Source organism: Stegastes partitus, unplaced genomic scaffold (genome assembly GCF_000690725.1).
Source record: "Stegastes partitus isolate 25-593 unplaced genomic scaffold, Stegastes_partitus-1.0.2 Scaffold117, whole genome shotgun sequence".
Classification (NCBI taxonomy): domain Eukaryota; kingdom Metazoa; phylum Chordata; class Actinopteri; family Pomacentridae; genus Stegastes; species Stegastes partitus.
In genome coordinates, this window is record NW_007577848.1 from 126,445 (window position 1) to 151,009 (window position 24,565).

Consider the following 24,565-nt stretch of genomic DNA (forward strand, 5'->3'; position numbering starts at 1 on the left):
TACTTTTGATTATAGATTATTATGTAAATGTGTCAAATAAATGCTCACGACCACAGAAATATTATTTGACTTGTATTTAACATTAACATTTGCTGTCTGCTCTATTTCCCCAATAAAAAACAAAATAAAAACAATTGCCACTTTGCCTCAAAAACAAACAAACAAACAAAAAATTTTGATGCACGCTTTGTAAACATTGGTTATGGCCAAGTAGAATTGGTCACATTTCTACAGCCAAGGTTCAAAAGGGAATGTGAAATGGGTGTGTCCAATCTAAAACACCAGGCTTCCAAACAAATTCACTTAACACTTGGGTGAAAACTGCCATCTGGTTTAGAACACTGATTCTGGAACATTCAAACTAATGTTGACAGCTGGATACCAAGTTTATTAACAGAACCATGTTTACATAGAGATGTTCTAAAGCGGATAGCAAGTTTTGAGGCAGCTATCCTCTGATATTCAGATTTACATTTCATGCCTGACCAGAGTATTCCACATGTCTCTTGCAATGGCCATATGTGGCGTGAGGTAACAGACTTTGGTGGAGGAATGATGGTCAGCATATCTTCTAAGGGATACCAACCCTCAATGGCCAGAAAAAGCGGTTTTCCCCACTCTGTGCATACATTTCACCAGGGTTATGCAAATTATTTAACTGAATCATAAATAATAGTTTGTTAATTATGAGTAAACTGGAGGAGATGCAACCCTGTTACTCCAGTCACAGTAACAGGGTTGCAAATTCATGCTAATGTTAACGTTTTCTCAGGACTAGAAACTAGCTGTTTAGTTAGGTGTGACTCCTGACCAAGAGGACAAACTTACTAAATTAAATTTGCAAATAAAAAAAAATGAACGCATTTGTTTTATCCTAAAAATTAACAGGGTTGTGTGAGGTCGAGTGAGATATTCAAGTAAGGCTGACAATGTTACAAAAATATGAAAAATAGAAGAGAGGACATACCATTGCTCTACTCATGCTGTTGGGAAACTGATGATGTTAATTCCATTGTGTCATGTGACTCACTGTTTTCTTCTTCAACTACTATGCTAAAAATGTCAGGGTAACAGGGTTGCATGCATGTTGTGGGACACAGATTCCTTGCGTAATAATTAATATTTAAAATATTATGTTGATTAAAACAAATGTTTCCACAATTGCAAGAGACAAGAAAATAAATTTAAAATCCATTTTAACAATTTTATTTGAGATTCAATTTGGTCACCAGGGGGCTGGGACAAGAGAAAAATTGCATTTTAGGGGGTACTCCAGACATATTTGTTATTGAAAAAAATATTTTTGAATCAACATTTTCTCCCAGTTCATTTAAATTTGGTCTCAGGACAAGTACCATTTACTCAAAAACTGCATGCTTTAATATTTTGTTCATGGATTGTATAAAATTTCATGGCTGGGACGTAGAATGTCCTCCAATTCTGGAACGACCCAAATAAAGCGAAGGCTGGCGGAGGAGCTATTGTGGCGCAAACTGCTGAAAACCTCAATGCTGCTTTGGTAGAAAGATTTCACACACACACATAGAGAATCACAGCATGCTTCATATGAGGCTGTGATTGGAAAAATTGGACAGAGTGTCCGTGCTGTTTACTGTCCACCACGAGAAGCACCTACAATTGGCTTCTAAGTGTCAGAAATGGACCATAGTGCAATCGAAGAAGATGGCCCATTCTATTAGATTACATTTTCTTTAAAATCACGTGCAGGGCTGATGCGTGTGCATTGTTTACCTCCCGATGACATGACAGCAGGATGGAAAGAAGGCAGACCGATGGAGGTAGTGTGAAGCTCTGGGCAATGTTCTGCTTGAAAACACTGGGTCCTGCATTCATGTGGATATTAATTTGACACCTGGCACCTATGTAGACATTTATGTGTACACCATGTACAGCCCTTCATGACAGTAGTATTTGGTTTGGCACTGTTTATGTACAGTGGTTTAAGAAACATGACAAAGAGTTCAAGGTGTTGACCTCTAAATTCCCCAGATGTCAAGATGATGAAGCATCCTTGGCCAATTCTACAAAAATATGTCATATTCTTGCAGGCCCTACCTTGCAGTTTCAGGGATGTAAAGCATTTGCTGATACCACAAGACTCCTTTAGAGGTCTGTGGAGTCCAGGCCACGATGGGCCAGAGCTTTTTTTCAACGGCATGACGGGAGTTGCACAATAATATATTAGGCAGGTGGTTTTAATGTTGTGGCTGATTAATGTTTATATAACAATGACACTAGTATTAACAATAGACCAATCTTGTGGACACATGAAACATGTAGTTATTGAAATGGCAACACTGCTTTGTGATACAGCTCCTGTTTCTCTTCTGTTTCTAACGGTGAGACATCCATCCCACCCCGTGCATGGTGCTGCTCATTCACGATGCACATTTACACCTTGCACCATGCTAAAGCTAACACATTTGCAATGCTGTCTCACACAAGCTAGTCTCCCACTGTGATGTAATGAGGAACTGAACATCAGAGGATGAAAAATGAATTTAAAAAACTAGTTTTCCGGTATACAAAAGAATAGCTTCAAAGCTATATAGAAAAAAAAATCACTGTCCAGGATGTTTGTAGAATTGGAAAGCAAATGATTCTTGACTCTGGAGGTTGTAGAAATTGAAAACTAATGAGCTAAGGAGATGTGTTTTTTTTTTTTTTTTTTAAAGACTCTATAATTTGTTGGTTATTTTTAACATGTTCTCCTGCTCTTCCAGGTATTGCCTGCATCACCCTCTCATTTGTGGACGCCAATGGTCGGCCCCTTCAGGTCCCAGCTCAGGACTGTGCCGCTTTGCAGAGATCAGAAAACTGTGCCATCCCCCTCCATCCAGACCATTTTGATGAGCTGACCACTGTGGTTAAAGTGAAATCCATCAATGTCAGCTCAGGTAGGTAAACGCAACACTGGGCACGGGTAGCCACTCTCATGGGCATAGGTATTGTATGAACATTGGGGCTTCTAGGGATTTTCCTCTAGAAAATTGGGGGTGTCAAGCTCTTTGTAAACTGTATTCTGGTGAATTTCCTTGAACATTTTTAGAGTAAAACAGATGGTAAGGGATTAGATAAAGTATTTGTCACGCATAGGTAGTGACAAAACAAAAGTTAAATGTACTTCAAATGCAAAATAACTCCTGAAAACAGCAAGCAAGTGCTCTGTTCAGAGGGAAATTGACTTTATTATTTCCCTATTTCATTAGTTTAAAGCTGAATGCACTCTCCAAGTCTATAAATGACATGAGGGTCATAAATTAATGGGATCTTGAGGCAATGGAGGCAGTGACAAAGCAAAATTAAAGTTAAATGTACTTGAAATGCAAAATAACTCTGTAAAACAGGATGGCCAACTCCATTTGCCATCAATATACGCATGAATACAATTAAGTAAACTATATTAAAGTTAGAGAAAAACAGCTTTTCAGTTCACTAAGGATGATCTCTTTTCAACAAAATGTGCACCAGCAAAAACAACAAACTGATGCTGGCTCCAAGTGACCCAGGGGAAAAATGAACTGGTTTTAAAAGGAAAGATGTGAAGAATGGTTGCTTGTGTTTTACACAAATGAATTGTAATGCCCTTAAAAAGGACCAAATGGACCACAGTGGGAAATATCCCCAGTGGAGATGAAAAGACATGCACAGTTACCTCACTCCTTTTAAAAATTGCCAATTATGCAAATTGCATCTATTCTTAAAGCAACCTGCAGCAGCTGAGGATTGCACATATGGAAAGATTTGCAAGAAACAGCAGGGTCGGAGTTATCCTCATATTTAGTTCCTATTATGAGCCAAATGTTCATTACACATAAGGCATTTTTTTTCTTTTTTTTAATGTATTTTAATTTACCTGCTAGGAGGATCCCCACATTTTTCCAAATCCACATCTCTAGTTGTAATATTGTTTTTTTTGGCAAATTTGGACTCAGTTGTAACATGAAAACCAAATGTGAGTGATGACTACGGGGGTCTTTGTGTTTACACCAAATTGTAATTAGCGTTCTCCTCCATTCTGCACACACTTCAACAGCACAGTTGCCTTGCAGAGCAGTTGGTTTGTTAAGAAACGTGTTTTCCAGGTGAAGGGAAGCAATGCTGGACACTGTCGAAGATAGAAACTCAACACCCCTGTAGGCTGCTTTCTGGTGTCCTGGCTAGACTGACATGAGTACAGTCAGGTCACCATTATTTATATAACATATTTAAAACTACATTAGTAAAAAGTAAAGAAGTAAAGAAATAGCACTGGTATTGAGAATAACTAGCCAGTTTAAATATTAAGGTTAAGACCCCACAGTATTAATAAGTGAATTTGGCGAGTGATTTAAATATTTCAATTAAAACCCAATAAAGTCATCAAATTTGTAGAACTAAATTTAAATATTAAGACTCTACAATATTATGCATTCTAGCAAAATACCTGACACATTTAACAGAGCATGATAAATGATTGTGACAAAAAAGAGCTTAGCTAGTTCAGTTAGACTGTTCTAAGTTAGAGCAGATAATGCGTGATTTTTCGTCAGATGTGACAGAGACACTTTCCAGCTTTGGAGGTAGGCTATAGCCTGCCCACCCGTTCAGAAGTGTGAAACCGTATTGATCTTTTCTTTGATAATTTGCAATTAGATTTTGATTGAGTGGACAAGGTGTTCATTTGAGTGGAGGAAGCCCAACCAGACTATGGTTATTAATACTGAAAGAAGGTATTTAGTGGTTTCATTAAACTCCGATCAGCAGCTTTGGGTAACAGAATTGTAGCAGGAGTTTATTGGGTTTTTAAAAAAAAAACAAAAAACAGATTTATTGAAGAATGTGTGGTTAGTTGTATCCGACTGTGATCACAATGTGAGTCAGATTATCTCAGTCATCTATGTCTTTTGGGTCATGTGATTCACTTCACATAATAATACCAGGTGTCAATTGGGTCTCAGTGGATAGTTCTGGTTTATTTCAACCTGTACTTTCCTTTAATGTGGCTGTTATGACGCTTTCTAACCTTGCATTCCTGCTTTCATTGTAGGGATTTGTTGAACTCATTAGCATGAGCTCCCTGCGGCTTTCCAAAGCAAGTGAACAAATCCTTCTAAATGTTTGTTTTCTGTCTGACTGTGAGAAAACACAGACTATAGCTGACTGGAATGGACATTTTGCTCACTGCACGAGCTTTTACTGACTATGAAGAGATGAGAGCTTGGTCCTGTTGCTCTTGAGCCTTTCTTCCAGTTGATGTTGGGAGGTGAAACACTACCTCCAGATGTTTATCAGAGCACCAGATTCATTAGTTGTTGTTCCACAGCTGGGATTCTTCTCATCCATTGATACATGGAGATTTTCTGCAGACTGAAAACAAACACTGAAAATGATTCATATAAAAATTGTCTTTCTTTGGAAATCTACAGGGAGCTCCTGCTAATTGCCCTGCTAAACTCTACCTCCTCAAATCTCTACAAATGCAAAGTTAGCGTTTTACTTCGAGCCACAATAGCCATAATAATAGGAAATACAGCAGGTTAAACTCACGTTTCAGACTTGGTAAAGCTCCTCCGATAAATAGAAGCCATTATACAACAATTTTCATTGGCTGAACAGTACTGACACGGCTAATGTGTGAAATCAGTGCAGTTTATTTTTAGCATTACAAGCTAATTTTGCAGCAGAGAACGAGCTCTTTCACATTGTCCTTTACCCTCCTGGGTTTCATATTAATGCTGGGTTTGTTGATTTTACAAGGTTACATTAAGTCCCAGGACTCATTTTAAACTTTAAACTGCGCTAATTTCAAAATGGATTAATTGCAGACCTAAACTGTGTCATGGGTAACAGTTCGGCCATTAAATTTAAAGTCCAAATATTGAATGCCCGTAAAACCGAAGGAGTAAATCTTTCCGGTTAATGAATACAATAGTTTTTGTTACTGGAAGCTAAATTTGTCAGTGTGACACTGCAGCACATGGCCATAAATCAAAATTAAATTTTAGTTTTGGGGCGTATTATTAATATTACTGTGTTTATAAAGTGTTAGTCTCACTCTGTTGTTGGTGTAATTGGAAAAACCAGCAAATAAGCCTCCAGCTGTTTGGTTTTGGGGTAAGAAAAATAGAGCCATCTTCATGCTGCTGTACAATGACAATCGTAATATACATGTCCATCTGTGCTGTCTTATATTATTTGAAGACATGTTAATTAAAGGTTGCTCTCAACATTAAGTGTGATTGTTGTGGAGTTTTGATGAAAACGCTGCCTCCAGTTGCTGGTCAGATCAGAATGGAGGAAAGGAAGTTTGAATTAGTGCCAGATTGCATAAATCACTCAAAACGTCTTGCCACTCAGTTACATCCTTATCGTGAACATGAATATTATTTTCCATCATCCCTCTGAAGGGGTAGAGGCATGTGTGAGTGACAAAGCCTTACAGAGAGGGACAGGTGGCTAATAATTGTCATCTTGTTCTTCTGTGTGCTGTGCAATTTAAACTGTTCACTCCCATGTGCTGCTTTTAACATCAATATATCACAGTCAGAATAATCGGGATCCTCGTGAAAGAAATGACACCATGGTGGAGATGATTAATAGCTTCTATCTCCAGTCAGTGGTATTACAACTACAGCTGCTGCCGCTGACCCAATATTAAGACCACATTTCTGAGAGACGTTGCCACTTCCTTGTGAAAGTTTAATGCTGATTGTTGTGACTCTGCACAGAATTGTATACCTAAAACTTTCTCTGCAAACATGCTGTATCGCCTCAATCCTCAACCCACAGTGTCACAATGGAGGTCACTCTGTCATGAACCCCTTATTTAAATTACTTTCTTAGTAGGCTTGGATCTTTTGCTTGCCAGATTGTTACTCTGTGTATTTAATTCAGTAGTTCAGAGTGTTGTTGCTGTTTTGCAGAACAGCCCGCTTCAGCAATCTGTCTCTAAACCTTAATATCAACCAAATTTGTATTTGGTTGAGGATTACTGGCTAACTTTTGGAACACTTTGTATTAGACGGCTCACAACAAGAGCCTGCTCAGACTTGTTAATAGTGTCTCTTCTGATCTCTCACACATTTAAACACAGTGTACCAACTTCTTCCCTCAGACAGAAGATTTAGAGTTCCTGAATTTGAATGTTTTAGCCTGAAGCATTCCTTTATCCCTCTGCGCATTTCAAAGAAAAAAAATAATATAGGTTACTTTTAGTTATATAGTTAACCCAAATTTTAAAAAGTAAAACAAAAAAAAAATAGAATCAGTATGTACAATATTTTATCAAATGTCCACAGTTGTTACCAATACTAGATAAAAACTGTGGCTCTGCATGTAATGGATATTTTACTACTACTACTTTTTAACCTGTTTCCATACTTTCATACATGCTCATCTCTCATCTACATCCAAATAGTCCCCAAATTTTTATCAGTCGACTGTTGCTAACAGCCAAGTCACTCATGGCTTATTAGTTGCTCTGAGGACTGCAGAATAATTTCATTTAACAGAATTTGACCTGTGCACATATTCTGTTTTTGCTTAATTTTGAAATGACACATAAAGAGATTTTGATAAAATATCATGGTTTTAAGTTTAGATTGGATCATTTTCTTAACAAAACCAAAATAAATAAATAAAGAGAACTTTACAAATAAGTTCAACATCTATTGCAAAGTTGACCATCTGACAGTTCTTCTTGTTTTCACAGTTTCTGGCTCTGACAAATGGAAAATGTTTGGGCTTTTTTTTTTGTTTGTTTTTTTCAAAAAAGATAACATGCTTTCAAACCTGTGGCTGCATTTTGGGCTCCAGAGAGTTAAACATCAGTCTGTGTTTATGCTGTTTATCCAGGATGAGTGTGTTACAAAATTAGATTTTCATATTGTAAAAATTTTGTCTATGGTTCAACCTCGATGTTTTTTTAGGGCTGATGCTGATTTAGATTATTAGTAATCAAGGAGACCAATAACTGATATTTGAAACTGATTTACAGCTAAAATGAAAATTTTAGTGTCAGAATTTAGAATAGCATAAACTCTAACACAAACCTTAATTTAAATGCTTTCTTTATGTTTTACATGTTTAACTACAATAACTTTTCAACATGTAACTTACAGTGTTGATTGGCTATTTTTCCTTACATGTAGTCAGTGAGTGTGGTGAATGAGATGATGAGTTGATTGACATTACACACGGTGACTACAGATAGATGGAGGCAGCTGTATCAGAGCCAAAGTGCGTTTTTAAATGTATTTCTATTATGAGGAATTATGATACCTCTCTCGAAAAACTGCTGGATGTTAAATCTGATCATCAGTTGACCCCTGGTTTTGTCTATGTACATTTTTTAAAAAACTGTTATTTGTATTGTCATTGTATTATCTTCAGGGCTTATTTAATATTTTTGATACACAGAGGTGAGTTTAGGTGTTTAATAAACAACTGGGAAGAGAGTTTAGGGATGCAAAATTAATTTCAATGTAAACCAAAAGTGAAGTTGTATCATATCATGTCTCTGTCTGTATGTGTTTACAAATATAAATGTGTCTCTTTTTTTTCCTCTAGCAGAGCCTCAGCTGTATGTGCGCTTTGACATCTGGGAACAAGGCAATGTCAGCCCCTTACAGCTGAGTGATAAACTGCAGGGGGCACTGCGCCATGCACTCTGTGATGTTGTCATGGAGCTCAGAGTCTTGCCAAATCCTCTTTGTGTGGGGGTCCAATGCCCGGCAACCAAAACTCAAAAAGAAGAGGCTAAAGGTGAGGACACCAGCTAACACTTATGTATCATTCTGCTATGTTTTATGCACTGTGTATGTATCTGCACCAGTTTACTCTCAAACTGCAGTGGATGGATGCATTGTTGCATCAGCCAGTCCAATAAAAGCAGATCTTACAGTACATGTATAATGCATCACAATATGTTTGTCGGTGATATAGTAATGTAACGTATTACACCAGTGACACCTTAATTCTCTTGCTGGCATTTTTCTTTGAAGCACTTTTCTTTAGTTTTTTTTTGTCTTTTTTCTTCTTTTTTTTTTTTCTTTTACAAACTTTGCTGTTGCCGTTGGGGTGTCACTTTATTAAAGCATAAAACGCATTAAAAAAGGATAACACATATATCTTGTGTATGTCCTTATCAGGACAGGGATATGCGCTGATATATGGGCGTTTATGTAAAGTTTAACGTTATATTGTTAACTAGCAATTAGGTGACGATGCATCGCGTGCAATGTTGCAAAGGAATGCAAAAGTAATGTAACGAATGTCTTTTATAGGGAGTAAATAACAAAAGTGATTTAACAAATACGCTTTTTGAGTAACATCCCCAACACTACCTACAATGTTGTGTATTTCAGTCCCATTCAACACATTTAAGTTGATTTCTGCCTGACAGTGTTGAGAAAAACCACAGAGTAGAGTTTTTCACAGTGTTTTTTTTTTTTAGCTCAGATGTAATTGCTGTCATTGCTAATGTCTGCTTTTGAGGGACGGAGAGAGAGAAAGCTGTGTCTACTTCCTGCCGTTCAGAGTTTGATGGTTCTGAGAAAATAAAAAACACAAGCCATTTAAATGTCCACACGACATAAAATTCCTCTGTGAAACTGACAGCCTGTTGCTGTGATTGCATGTTTTGCTGTATTTAGCTGAACTGTCACACTGCTGCATTTGCTAGACTGGTTCGGGTTAAATGTGATAAATACAGACTGTGTTCTGCATCTGTCTTTTGTTGTAGAAGTATGTCTTTGTTTTAACAAATCAAGATTTTTCTCTAAATTTTAATGTTAAGAAACAGTGAATGTACTATGATAACTATAAAATGCTTTCATAACGCTGTAATTACTACAAGCAGATGCTCTACTGCTTGAAAATTACTGAAATGTGCTTTTTTTTCTGTTTTACTTAAGCACTACATTCAGTATTAACAAGTTGTGTCGTGGTAAACAAAATATCCTCATTATGTTAATATAAAACATAACCACTGATGCATATAGATGTAGCCCATATGGCTTGTATCTTTTTTTGATTATGTTGCAGAGACTGTACTCTAATCTGCAGCAGTAAAACATAATTTTAAAGAAACCTTTTTCCTCTCCCGACCCCTGATACTAATTTCTAGATTCTGAAGAGGCTGTGTCCAGTCAGATGTGTCTATCAGCACACAGTTAAATATGAAAACAAACTTTCCTGTTTGAGAAAACACAGAGCCCACAGAGCCAGTAGCTGAGCTAAGAGCTTATATAAAACATAATATAAATAGGGTATTTAAAAAATCATGTCTGTACACATTTTATCAATATCTGAAGGCCATCTAAACTTGTGCATCACGATAATCAAGTCAGTGTTTATGACACTAATCATTCATATTTCATATTTCCACAACCAGGCTGATAAATTGACAATCCTGAAGTAGTTTGACTCACTGGATGCAGACTTTGGGTAAAGGTTTGCCATTTCCACTATAGATTTTGAAGCGTATTCTTCTCCACTCCCTGCCTGCCAACAGTCAACCAAAGCAGTTCCCTTCAACATTATTTTGCAGGGGCACCATTGCTACATCGTGGGCTTAGCACCGCCCAAGACAAATGTTACTGGTTATAAAAAACAAGCCAGAGAGTTTTTTTCCCTGATGACTGAATGATACTGAGGTGCAAAGCATTTTCCACAGCACTATGTATAACACAGTGTGAAGGCTTTTGCAAAAGCAGGTGGCAGATAAGAGAGTATTCTATTGGACTTCATGAGGCTGGAGCAGGGCAGCAGGATACAGCCGGGTCACTGCAGCTACGACACAGGGTTGCTGCAATGGTATTAACTTATCAACTACATTTAAATCACATGACACCCCCAGTTTCAGTTGGTTTACTGTGGGGCTGTAGGGCTTTACTGAACTCACAAACACACCGTTCTCTGTTCTATGTCCTGTCTGAAGTCCCAACAGTAAACAAAAATGACGGCCGTTTCATTCCTTATTCCTCCAGAAGTAAAAGCTACAGAAAAATACTGACGAAGATCAAGTCACAAATTACCCAAACATATTTTAACTGCCTGATTATGTTTCCTGCACTATGAAATGTACAAACTTTTAGTTAACTTAGATACAAATGTCTGTTATTCTCATTTCAGGACTGCTGATTCCTTTGCCTGAGGTGAAAGAAGTGAAGGACAGCCCCAGGCAACGCAGTGGTTCCCGGGTCTTTAAATCCAGCCCTTCTCCAATCACCTTAATCCAAGGAGGCACCCCAGTGACAGGGACCAGCACACCCGAGTCCACAACACCCACTGGCAGGACCACCCGCCGGAGTTTCTGGGACATACTGGTCAGTCTTCCAGAAGCTGAAGGTTTTCATTGCAGAAGTGTGTTTTGTTTAGCCTCACTGCTGACTACATGAGCAGAACATACTCTGCACTGAAACCACCTTCCTGCTCATATTATTGTGTTTTCTGTAAATGTCTTAACAAAACAAAGCAAACACGGAGCTATTTTTGAACAGTTTACATGTGTTTTTTTTCCATCAGAGTAAGCCAGACTCAACAGAGCTTGGAAGCCCAAAGACAACTGATGACATAGTGCAAGAGAAAGGAGAGGAAGGCCGAGCGGCGCGTCGAAGACACAAGACAGAGAACGTGAAGCAGCAGTGGAGTCAGGAGAAGGCGATGGCTGTAGAGCTGGAGCAGGCCCAGAGGTGGGGGAATCCTTACTTCAAAATACAGAGATGGCAACAGGTTAAGACTTGCAGTATTCAGTAGAAAAACTGTCCTCCATTGACCGTCATTGTAAGTGACACGCCTGGAAAAACTGTTGACTAGATTTCTCAAAGTGCAACCATGGTAGATTATTGGTGGATATATGTTATGTTGAGCACTACAGCACCATGGCTCAGCAGTGTCATGACTTTCCTATGGGGCACTATCCCAAATCACTTGTGAAAGCCAGAAATTTCACCGTGTTATTGATAGCGAGCAACAAGCCATTAAACAGCCACAGTGCTGCTTTTTTACTGCTGTTAGACCTGTAAAAATGTCCTTTAATGCAGCGTTGGGGGTTTTGTGGCTCTGCAGGAGGCAGGTGTCTCAATTGGAGGAGGGCGATGCAGGCACTTTGCACCCCGTTTACCAGGATACCTGCCAGTCATGGATTACCTTCATGGCTAAACATAGTAGGTTTCTCCCTCATGTCCAGATAGAATATTGAAACAGAATAACTGCATCTTCTGACATTGACAGGTGTTGTAAGCTGATGTACCTCTCACTCTCTGTTTCTGTTTGTTCCCATGTAATCTGCCACTTCTGGTGAGCAGACTGCCCCTCCATTCAGCAGTGCATGGCTGAAATAGCTTCACACTTCCTGCTGCCTTCCGTCTTGGCAGAGATTGTGAATTTGGTCAGTTCTCTGGCGAGTGATACATCAGTGAAGGCATTTGAAAAGACAAGGTGAGTTGTTAGTATTATAATGATACTTCTTACAGTCTGAAGACAATACTTTCATCTTCCTCCTGTTGAGAACCTAAGTGGCACTGACATGCTGCTGTGATACTTTCTTTTTATTGTATAGTGCCCAGATTTTATTGATCTTTCCTATTTGCATAAAAATGGATATTTCAAACAACTGACTTACTAAAAGTATACAAACTTCGGTTTCAACTGAAAATGTTGCCTTGCTTCCAATTCAAATGAGATTTAAACAGCATTCATTGCTGATAATTCAGCTTCTTTCATCTCATAATCTTGAACTGATGCTTCAACTCCTTCCACCTATCTTATGCTTCAAATAAGTGTAGCCCTCAAACTGTAATGTGAGCAGCTTTTATTGCTTATGAATTACATGTCAATTACTTCTAGCTTTTACATGGAAGAGCCACTGGAGGCAAACAAACTGCCCTATTCTTACATGTCTGTGGGTGTGGCAGCTGATGACCTCATCTACAGGTTTCCTCATGAGCAGTTTTGAAGCTCAGTGTGGTGGCTCTGGCTGCCTCTGTTCTCAACTCAACTCCCAGCTAATCCAAAAAATAAATAAAAAGACAAGGTGGCGACCATCTCTCACTCAAAGCAACCACACCCTAATTACACATAATGTTAATTCTTAATATAAGTTAAACAGGCGAGTTATCTAAAATAATCACCCTATACACACTCATCATGAACAGGGAAATAAGCTGTAGAGACAAAATCTGTTTTTGGACCTGTCTGTAAACATGTTTATTTGTGCTTTAAATGTGGACATTTTAATATGGAGGTCTATGAGGTTGATTCGCTTTTGAAGTCAAGTGGACGATCAAGGAAAATGCAGTTTTTGGTGTTTCAGCATTTTTTCAGCCCCGGAGGTTGATGCTTGGTTGAGAGAACTTCATCAACAATTGGTTTGCTCATTATAAAACACAATAAATAAGCAATGAGCACTGTCTCCAACAATAGCTATGACTTTGTGGAAAGTAGGACATGTTTTGGCATCTGTAATTCTGGAGGCTGGGACCAATAAAAAGAAGAATCTTAGAGAGTAAAATAGTGATCAACTTGACTTCAACATGGGACATTTAAGCTGTTTTCACTTCTCAGTAACCAGCAGTGCAAAGTGTGTGAACTGTAGCTCCTTCATATGCAAATACTAACTTTGTCAGCAGGACTTGACACCTGCAATTTTCAGTGAGACCAAGGACCCCAATATCTAGTTAGATCTAATTCTAATAAGAGATAACAATTTTTTTCTTTGATAAACAGAACAGAAATGTCCCAAAAGAGCATTTTGAGACAACAGAAATCTTTTGTATACAACTGTTTCAAATCTAAGACGTACTCGCATATAACCATGGCACACCACAGACAATCTTGGGACTTTTTGATCAATCCTTACATTTATTTATGTGTTTTAGTTGACCACGACATTCATGCAGGCAGGATGATAACCTTCAATCTTATATTACTGCCCAGTTTGGATGGCAGACCAGAGACCAGCAGTGCAGAGTTCACAGTGCAAATCACCAAAATCTGGAGGATTTCTGATCACATAGCAGCCGTTTATTCTTACACATGTACATCTCAGGGTCCTTAATATTTCAGATCAGTGCTGTGTTACAGCTGTATGATGGTTTTCTCTGTTTCTTTTGCAGCTGTCGGGCAACTGGAGATGTATTTGTACCATTTACACTGGTCCAGAATCTCAGCCATCCTCCAGACGCTACAAGGAACTTTGTTCTCATTGGCCGCAACTTCCACCAGTGGCACTGCAGCACAGAGCAAGGTAACTGCTGAAGCCAGCCATCCACAGCCTTCATTTACTGCCTCAGTGTTTCATTGAGTGCACTACATAAAACACAATGCAACAATATTATGTTAGATTTTGTTGGAAATACCCACTCGTGACTGTCTTTTTGTCCAGTTTATAAATAACATGTAGAGATGAAATCCTAAACAGTATTTAGGAATATTGAAAGACTACAGCTACAGCAGATGCATTTGAAGTTTTGAATAATCAATCTGGGTGACTGAAAACTAAATGAAATTTCCTGGGCTATCGAACAGTACCAGATAATTATATTCTTGCTGATAATACAAACATTTAATTTTGCTGTCAAGAGGTCTTCAATCAGAAACACTAAATCAGAGCTGCAAGGTCCTGTTAACACTGCATGAAAATAACAGCCACCTCATTCATTTAATTAAATATATATATATAATAAAGTCCTACAGTGAGTCCTCTGCTAGCACAAAAAAAACAAACATCAGCAGCAAATAACATTCAGCCTATCTCAACTTTTGTGTCAACGTAACGCACAGCATCCTGTGGTGGCCAATTAAATATGTACAGATTCTTGTACAGTTTTGGACTTAGAGAATAAAATGATTGCAGCTGATTCATTTCCAGGATGACAAAGTTGTGTTTCATAGTTTGTGCAGTGTTCTGTCATCTGAAAAACTCATACATCTATTACTGCACTTTATCACAGACATCTCACATGAAGTAACCATTACAACATTGATGGGTAAGCTGTGTAAAATCCAAAAAGTGAGCTAATTACAGTTATTTAAGGGAGCTCTGATTAGGATTTCTGGGGTCAATCAGCGAAGGATGGAAGCAGTATCTGCCAATAGCGATCAGAGTCTATTTGAAGTTTTTTTTGTTTTTTTATCTAGGGGTGATAGACAACATTATATATTAACCCTCTGGGCCCCAAAACAAGCTGACAAGTTTAAATGGCATGTTGTGAAAAAAAGAGCCAAAATTACGCCATTTATTAGGGCCAGAAACTGTAGAACTGTCAGATTTTGAACTTTTCAGTGATCTTTGACGTACACTTCTATAATATGTCCTTTCAGTTAAAAAAGCTTAAGTAAACCCAAGCTTAAAATTGTAACATTTTATCACAATTTGCCATTTTAGCGACTTGTAAAGAAATTGTCTCACAAGTTTGTTTTCTTACCTAATTGGCTCTTCTGTTTAGCTTTTACAGAGACCACCTATCAAACTATTTGAAACAAATATTGATGACCAATAGCAATTGATGGCTGATACATTGAAACACCTTTATTAAATTTCTCAGATGACTTCTACACACCTCAGACCTTAAAGCTTGGTAACAGTTTTTCTGCCATGCTTTTTTGGACTTAAAATTCACTGTTGGCTTCTCTCAGAAATTCATTTAGTTTTTTTTTCTTCTGAATTTAATGTCAGTCCAAATGTTAGAAAAATCTCCAGCCAGTCACCTGACATTATTTATTCATTGTCTTTTGCTTTTGGATCCCTGGTACCTGACATAACACACGCCACTGCTCTACGAGACAGAAGATTCTGTGCTGACAGTGATATGAGAGTTTTTTTTTTTGTTTTTTTTTTTGTATAACTAAAAGAAAAAACTCTGACAATAGAAGGACAGACTTTAAATTTCGAGGGAATATTGATAATAAAAGGGGGAAAAAAAGATTTAAAAAAACAGATAAGAAAAATAAATCCAAGTATAATCCAGTTACATAGAAGATGCTGGAATGTAGTGATATCCACAGCTAATTTAATGATTGTTAAGAAGGCCTATATTAGTGTATAAGACTTGAATAAAAGTTTCTGCAGCATGTTGCTAACACTTGTTTTAACCTCACATGTAGTGTAGAGAAAAAGGTCCAAGCATGAGTGTTTCATGTCGAAGCTTCCAACACGCTCTCCTCGCTGCCTCTCTTTGATTCTGTGTTTCCCTGTCCATGCTACAAGCTGTCTAACATACCTGTGTTATTTTGCAAGTGTTTGCTTACATCAGTATGTGTCAAGCTGTGTTTCACTGTCCATGCTGCCTTGCTGTTTGTACCATCTCTGTTTGCCTACAGAAGACAGTTCAGATGAGGAAAACACCCCAGTGCTAAATAGGTTCACACGTAAGTTTGCTTCTCAGCTTAACAACACCATTGGTGCTGACGGGATATTTTAAATGGCTGTTTCTTTTTTGTTTCTTGTTTTTGTAGAGATGTAGATTCTTGATTTTATTTGTTAACTCTCTGAACCACAATCACTTTCTCTGCTCTTTCTGCTCTTGTCACATTTTTACTCACTGTAATATCAAGTCCCACACAAAAGTTGAATTTTCTTTTGGTTATTTATTTAACAAGAGTTGATAAAACCTGAAATCAACATATACTTTAATTTATGTGCCCACAGGTGGTACCAATACTGAAAAAACTATGTATTTTACTTCTTAGGTTTTATTTTGTTTCCATATTTATCTCCTACCTTCTCTGTGTAAACACACCCTGCAGTTCATTAGTGCAGAATTTTGTAATTTTAACAGAAACAGTTTCTAGCAAATTTTGAAATGCAACATAATGAAGTGATTTCTATAAAATATTAAAATTTCAAGTTTAGATTAGGTTATTTTTTCCATTGGAGTGACGCATTGCGGATAAGTTATTCAAATACTGTTGGAAAGGTGAAAGTCCAACCATTTTTTTCTGTCTTGACAGTTTTCATCAACAGTGGAATTTTGCAGATTTTACAAAAATATCAAGACTTTGAAACCTGTTGGCAGGTTTTTAGGTTCAAAGGGTTAAATATATGTATTAGTTAACAAACAATGTAGTTTAAAAGTGACTTAAATGAAAGTAGCTTTTAAACACAATGTTTAGACAAAGTACTTTACATTTAAAAAAAAAAGACATTTGGCCCAATTTTTGTGAATCAAAGTGAGACACAAAAAGCAGCTTAGTGAATAGAAGACATTTCTGTGATGTTGGAAAGGTTTATGTGTCTACACCTTCTTAATTTAAAGAGATCATATTCTGCCTTGTGGGCTCCATACACCCGTAGTCATAACAAGCTGCTTCTATACTTCTGTACTATGCTTCTATAGATCTGGGGTTACTGTGTTTTTTTTAACATTAAAGCATTTAAGCATATTCTCATAGACCCCAAAACACAATTATAAACCTTTAAATATGTATAATATCAGCCTTTAACTGGCAGTGATGCGTCTTTCCTGCACTCAGGGCTCAAGATAAAACTCACTCATGTTTCTATCTTCAGCTGGCATTGATCAGTGACACTACCATATACAATGTTTAGAAGAACCACAGGCGGATTGTATCTGGCACTGCACATTTAAGTTAATTTCGTAGAAGACTTGATGACTGACCCAAAATGATCTTTCAGTGGTTTGCAGGTTAACATGCTGTCTGCAGGCTGGTATTCATACTCAGCTAGAGCGCCTTTGTGAGGATGGAAGCTTCACTCTGAAACTGTCAAATCAGCATGTGTTTTTGTAGTTCTAGCAACTCAGAGTGGTGAGAGGATCAGCTGTTGATCAGCTTTGTCAGCTTCAGCAGTCGCACTCACAGAGTTAAAATTCAATTTCTATCAAACCGATAATTTAATCGGATCAACTCAGATTTGAATCAGAACCTCCAAATTTGAATAAACATCTTGTGAACAAACCAAACTCAATCGACTGCAGCTTTTATTTCAATGTGTCAGATACATTTTGTCTTCTTTCCCTGATGTCTATGTATTTATGTTGCTGTGCGTTTCCTTCAGGATGAATAAAGTCGTGTCTTTTCAGTTTGAAGCTAAATGCATTTACTCATTCATAGCTTAAGTTAATTTATAACTAAGTCTGCCCCTGAAAACATTTTAACATCGAGCTCTGCTACACACAAAACTCAGCACAGGCAGACCTCAGAATGCTGCTGCCTGCACAAAAACAGCCCAATGACTTTCTTTTTATTATAATGAAAAGTAGAATAAAATGCATTAATAAATATTAGAATTAAATGTCTGAGACACTGACAAATAAATAAAAAACAAGGCGTATAAATTACTGTATTCTGCAGTTGCATCGCACTAATAACTAGTCACAAAGCTGCAGGAAAACAACTTTTTTGTCTTTAGTTTAAGTTAAAGCAGGCTTTAAATCACCTTGAAGTTGACCTGTCTCTGGTAATGACAATGCTTCATCATTTTCAGTTTGCTTCTTGCCACGATGTAATAAGCGCAACACATAGAGAAATAGTGTGACTCAGAATAAATCTCTTACATTTTATTGTGAAAAGAATAAACACTCCCCATGCTTCTTCTCTCCCACTGATCATATTCAGAACATTTCCTTTACCCGCAAATGGCTAGAATGTGTTGACAGGCTTTACAGTGTCTTCAAAGAAGTAAAGCTTTCACCCATTTGTCAGCCAAACCTTGGAAACCTCTCAGAGAATCTTGCGTAATTCTGTGTATTTGGCCTCAGGACTTATAAAGACCTACTAAAAATTAACTGCATATAAGACGTCATGGTGCAGTGCTGTCCTCTGACTGTAATCCTACACTTTGGTAAAGAACAGAAGAAGTAATGTCCTGACAGTCAGAAGGGAGCCTTTGTTAAAGGACTTGCCACCACATGCTGTCTGGCTTTGATTCATATTGCTTTGCCGTTTCACTGAGTTTCTGTCTTCTGCCCAGCTCATAAGGGCTTCCAGCGCTTCGAGGCTCTGGAGCAGAGTGATTGGGTCAGTCCCAGCCAGGCCGGGGCAGGACTGGCTCCCCGCCAGAGGTTCCTCTTCATCAACATCCTGGACAAAAAGGTGACTTGGCATGTGGATGCCTCTGTATTGTGAATAGCCCTCAGGCCAAGCGGAGAACAAGACAGAATTCAAAAGGTCCTGTTTTGTATTGAGCAGTGAATACATCTCTGACCACTGAATTACAGCTGTGTTAAATGCATAAGTGCATCTCTCCTCACTACTCTTATCCAGTTAGTGGTTGTTTCACCAAATACAAATGACTGCACTTACCCCTGGCAGTATATGCATACACAAATTAGCCAAAGATTTTGAACAGCTGACAGGTAAAGTGAATAACATTGATTATTTTGCTACAATGCAATGCTCTGCTAGGAAACCTTGACTCCTGGCATTCATTTGAATGTTAATTTGACATTTAAATGTTGATTTTACATGTTCCTAAACATTGTTCCAGCCCAAACTGACACCACACATGGCAACAGCACTCCTCCAGCCAGACAATGAACCCAGTCACACTGCAGAAACTACTCAAAAAAGAAATTCAAAGGCTTTGACCTGACCTCTAACCTAGGAAATGTAGACAGCTGATATTGTTATGTACCAGATGATACAAGCGGCACATTGTATGACTATATCGACAAGTGCTTTAATTGTCCATATAATAAATGATAGTGCAACTGTGAAGTCTTACTACACTCTGGGTGCTTTACAATGAATTATGGACATTGTGGAGAGTTTTGAAGCAGAGCATTATTAAAAAATTAACCTAATTGATATTAAAGTGGCAACTAGTTTTATTGTCAATTATTCTGTTTATATTTTTGATTGATTGAATAGTTGTTTGGCCTACAAAATGTCAAAAATGGTGGAAAACGGTCAGTCTGTGTTCCCCAAAACCCAAGATCATGTCCTCACAAGTTTGAAAAAAACTGCTCGATTCATCTTTGCAACTCCACCTGGTATAAAACAATGGCTCTGAAGAAATGGATCAAGTACAGTTGTTCTGTGTTTTAATCTGTTATGTGTCACTTTGTAATTTCTTTAGATGACTGTGTACAGCTACAACTGGTCTGTGGACCTGGGCGCCTCTCTGAACCGCGAGCTGGTCCGCCTGGTTAAGTGGCAGAACGCGAGGGCTCATGTTGTCCACTGCCTGTTCAACCAGAAGATGGGCCTCTTCCATCACTACTGCTTCTCTGATGCACCCATCCATGAAATGGACTTCAAGCAGGTAAAGACGCCGACACAACAGCAGAGTGGGCAGAGAAATGTAGAAAATCATCCAAACTGCATCTCTAACTTAGTGATAATTTGTGTGGGGGTCTCATCTGCTCTGTCCTGCAACCATAATAGTACATTCTGACTTTACAGAAAATTCTAAAATTCAACTATAATGATATAAAAAGGTATTTGAAGAAACAGCACCCAAACACAGTGCTTCTTGAGGTTTACCTCATGGCAAGGCTTGTCTGTGATGTGAACTTGTAGCCTCCACACACTGATACAAGGTGTTTATACGATGTCCACATACTATTAGTTAAACCGCCATTGGCCGTATTAGCTGTCTGTGCCATTATAACATCCAGTATTTATCAAAATGTATCGTGATAATAAGCTTTTATGTACCCTGAAAGCAGAAACTCATTAACCAAGCACCAGACTAGAATTTTTTATTCATGCTGTTTCAGCGCCTACTGAGTCATCATCAGCTCTCTCTTACACACAGTGCTGTGTTTGTCCTGCCTTATAAAAAGAAGGCAGCACGCTATCATCTGCTGCCATGGGTCCAGATTTGGTGTGTAACAGGTCACCACAAAGGCTTTTTTTCCAATGAGGACATGGTGTAACAAGAGTTCTCAGATGGACCTGTATTTGTCAGCTGCTCTGTGGACATCTGAGGCACTAATGGCTTCTTAGTTGTACTGAGGGGTTCAGAACTTTTAGTGTTTTCCAGAATTTAAATGTGACATGCTGAATAAAGTGATTTTGATGAAATATTACAATTTGAAGCTTAGATTTGGTTGAACTTCCCAACCAACAGCATGCCACAGATGAATACTTCAAAGACCATTGCAAAGTTGAAAATCTGACAATTCTTTACAGTTTTTTGTCGTTTCTAGCTCGGATCAATGTGTATTTTCTAAAGACATAGGGTATTTTCTAAAAACCTCATGCCTTTTGGGGTTCAGAGATTTAATATCTACTAGAATGAAAACATATTTTCTTCACCATAAAGTCTCGGGCCAGTTTCATTCGGGCTCTGGTTTTATCTCCTCTCAAGTAAGAAGCAGTAATCCTCTCAACGTAGCAACTTTTGGAGAAGTTTTACTCATTCCTTCCCCACTGTGTGATTCCTGTAAATTGCAACAATTTTTAAAATTTAAAATTTTTTTGGGAGGCACAGGAATAGAAGACCATTTTCAAGTTTGATTTCAGAGAGGAAGAATAAATCCAACATCAGACAAGCCTTTGCAACACTGTTTGGATAAAATAAATATTTTCTGCTTCAGCATTTGCTCTCTCAGACATGCTGACACACACATAAGATTTGTCACTAACAGGCAGCCTCCTGTTTCAGTCAGTGTGCCTGCATGTGGTGAGGAGAAAGGGCTGGCAGCTCAGGTGGAATCAGCCCGGCAGGGCAGCATCTGGACTTGAACTTTGGCAGAAGGTAGCAGGTCCAGGGGCAGGTGGAATGCAGCTGTTGTGTCTTGGGGGGGAGTTTGGGTGACTCCCATATGTTGAAGATGTGGTTCTCATGGTATTTATGGCTTACTAGTGATGTGTCTGCACTCTGTAATGGCAGTAGAACATTTAACTACAGGTAAGGTGAGACACTAAAGGCGCAACCATGTTTTTTTTTTTTTTTATGCAACTCTCGATTTTGAGATTTTGTTCTCTTCGAGACTAATGAACAGAAAACATCCAAAATTCAAATGTAGTTGTTTTGTTTTTGTCTACTTGTATCTATATCTTTGTCACCAGGGTGTTATGATACAAGAGTTCTGTCAAATAAAATTCATTTAAAACCTTTAAAACAAATAATTACATCTTAAAAACAGCCCTGAAACGCACAGGAAGCCAGTGGAGGGCGGCCGATACTGGTGTTATGTGATCACGCTTTTTTTCCCCTCCTGTTTGAAGACAAGCAGTCACATACTAAGAACTACTAAATTAATAACTTTAATAAGTCTTTTAGGAGAGTGATAGAGAGAGGACTTTACCTTTGCTTTTTAACTGAATAAAAGCTTGTTTGACAACGAAGGTGATCTGTCTGTAAGATAAGATTAATTTAAAACTGAATCAATTCCAGTTGGGAAAAAAAAGTCTTCCCATTGACATTCTGTTTAAATGCTGGCAGGTACAGACGTCGCTGAATCTTCTCCTTTGCTTTTGTCACCTGTAGCCCCATCAAAGCTGGTTGCTGCCTTATTTAGCCTTGTTTTTTGTTTCGAGCAACTCAGCAAAAACTCCTGGACCCCCTGTATTAACTATGAAGCTGTGGATCAATATGCAACCGATGGTCTCGTCAGCACAAACCAAAACAACATTTCTCAGCATCACAACTAAGCATTTTTATCCGTCTTGATTATTACTCCTCTGTATTCGCTGTCTTCTTATGTTGTCCGTATCATACCCTGGAAATATAACCCCTGTCACATCAGCGGCCTTGTTTTCCAAAATGAAAGACTTAACTACCCCAATGCAATTTAGCCCCTGTCAGTTTCCATTTATCCTTCTGGATTGTTTATGATCAGAGGTGTGGATAGGGAGGTTTCCAGAGTCGAATTTGCTGCCTGCTACAGAACTGTTTGCAAAGCATTTTTAACAACCTGTCTTCCTTGCACTCCACTTGTACTCTCACATCATGAGTCGGCTGTCGTATCAGCGTCAGTATTCCCAGCAGGGAGTGAGAGGACAGCAGTGCAGAGAAGCCCCAGTTCCACAGCCGCTGATCGATTTTGCTAGATTTTTATTTTTTTTTCATTATGGTGGCGGGGAGGATTTGTAGTGTGTGACAGTATGCTACAGGTAGTTTGAAGATGGGCTTGTGACTTCAGGTCTGCTGTGTTGGAACAGCTGGGGGTAGAGAAGGCACAGCAATAACCGTTCCTCCATCAACAACCGCTGTTCAAAAAAAATAAAAAATAAAAAATCTTCTTTCACAGTCACAATTGACAACCCAACGTTTCTTTCAGCGAAATTATATCTTTTGTGTTTTTTAATCAATTTTATTAATTTTATCAGTTTTTTATTCTGGTGTTTTATATGTTTGTTTAGTATTTTAAATCTTTTTTTAAAGTTTTGTTGTCTGGTTTTTGTGATAGTCTTGTTTTTTTAAATAATTTTTTAATTCTTTTTTTCTTTTTATGTTTTGCCTTTTAAATCTATTTAATACATGTTTAATCTAGTTTTTATTATGGACGTATTTTTAATCAAATTTTTCCCTGTTGTATTTTTTTAAATGTTACTTTTATGTTTTGTAATTTTATCAATTTTTTTAGCTAGCTTTTTAAAAATATATATTTTTGCTATTTAGTTATTATGGCACTTATATGTTTTGTCCTTTTCTTGTATTTCTTTGTTTTTTTATGTTTGTTTGTTTGTTTGTTTGTTTATGTAGTTAGTTAGTTAGTTAGTTAGTTAGTTAGTTAGTTAGTTAGTTAGTTAGTTAGTTAGTTAGTTAGTTAGAGGTGTCTAATCTGTGATTTAATTTTTGTTGGAATAGTTCAGTTCTACCTGAACTGTATTAGACGATTCAGTTGTGCAGATTAGAACTGCAACAATTATTCATTTAGTTTTTAACTATGAAATGTATTTATTGTAATTGTTTTGATCGTTGATTGGTTTTGGTAATTTTCTAAGAAAAGGGGTCAACTTTCTCTGATTGCAGCTTCTTAAGTGTGAATGTTTGTGGGCTGTAGTCAAAACAAGATATTTGTCATGCTGGTTTTTAGAAACACTGATTGACATTTTCACCTGTTTTCGAGAAAAATAATTCAGCAGATGTGTCTACAGTTAAAAGTTGCAGCCCTGGCAGATAGATGGTAAATTGAAGGAAGAATATTAATCAAAGCTGAATTAACAACCAGGCAAACTGGGTCATGAATGCCTGCAGTATAGTACATGTAAAGCGCTTTGCAGCCATTTGATTAAATTAGTATTTGTTGGATAACATGTTACCTGATACGATAATTGCAAATAGTCAGTGTTGCTTGCACGAACTCCACACTCACCTCCTATTCTGTTTCATGTATAGGCAGCAGTACAAACTGCCATACAGGGAATCTAGTTTTCTTCCATAGAAGTCATATACAGAATGCACAGACTGTGAAGAAAGGAGTTAATAGGGTCCCAGCTTCTAACTTTTGCCCCAGGCTCCCTTACACCCGGTCAGTCCAGCAACAGTGATGTTGACACATTACATGCAATGTGTTTGAATCTAAGTGAAAGTTAAAAAATACAACAAAATGTCATGCACAGTTTTGTTCCAGTGTGAGCATAACAGGCTGAAGTAGGGATTTATTTGAGCTGCAACAGTGGAAGACACCAAATGCCCTTTTAG

General features: G+C 37.8%; 1 protein-coding gene across 1 annotated transcript in view; it reads left to right on the plus strand.

The window, feature by feature from the left end:
- The window catches only part of szt2 (SZT2 subunit of KICSTOR complex), a 129,624-nt gene that overhangs the window by 72,135 nt on the left and 32,924 nt on the right, over window positions 1–24,565 (plus strand). Inside the window, exons 52-61 of the mRNA XM_008278149.1 lie at window positions 2,745–2,918; window positions 8,572–8,766; window positions 11,137–11,330; window positions 11,530–11,696; window positions 12,073–12,170; window positions 12,312–12,444; window positions 14,121–14,251; window positions 16,327–16,374; window positions 18,938–19,059; window positions 20,045–20,230. Coding sequence (XP_008276371.1) covers window positions 2,745–2,918; window positions 8,572–8,766; window positions 11,137–11,330; window positions 11,530–11,696; window positions 12,073–12,170; window positions 12,312–12,444; window positions 14,121–14,251; window positions 16,327–16,374; window positions 18,938–19,059; window positions 20,045–20,230 — 1,448 coding nt within the window. The remainder of the gene's footprint in view (window positions 1–2,744; window positions 2,919–8,571; window positions 8,767–11,136; window positions 11,331–11,529; window positions 11,697–12,072; window positions 12,171–12,311; window positions 12,445–14,120; window positions 14,252–16,326; window positions 16,375–18,937; window positions 19,060–20,044; window positions 20,231–24,565) is intronic.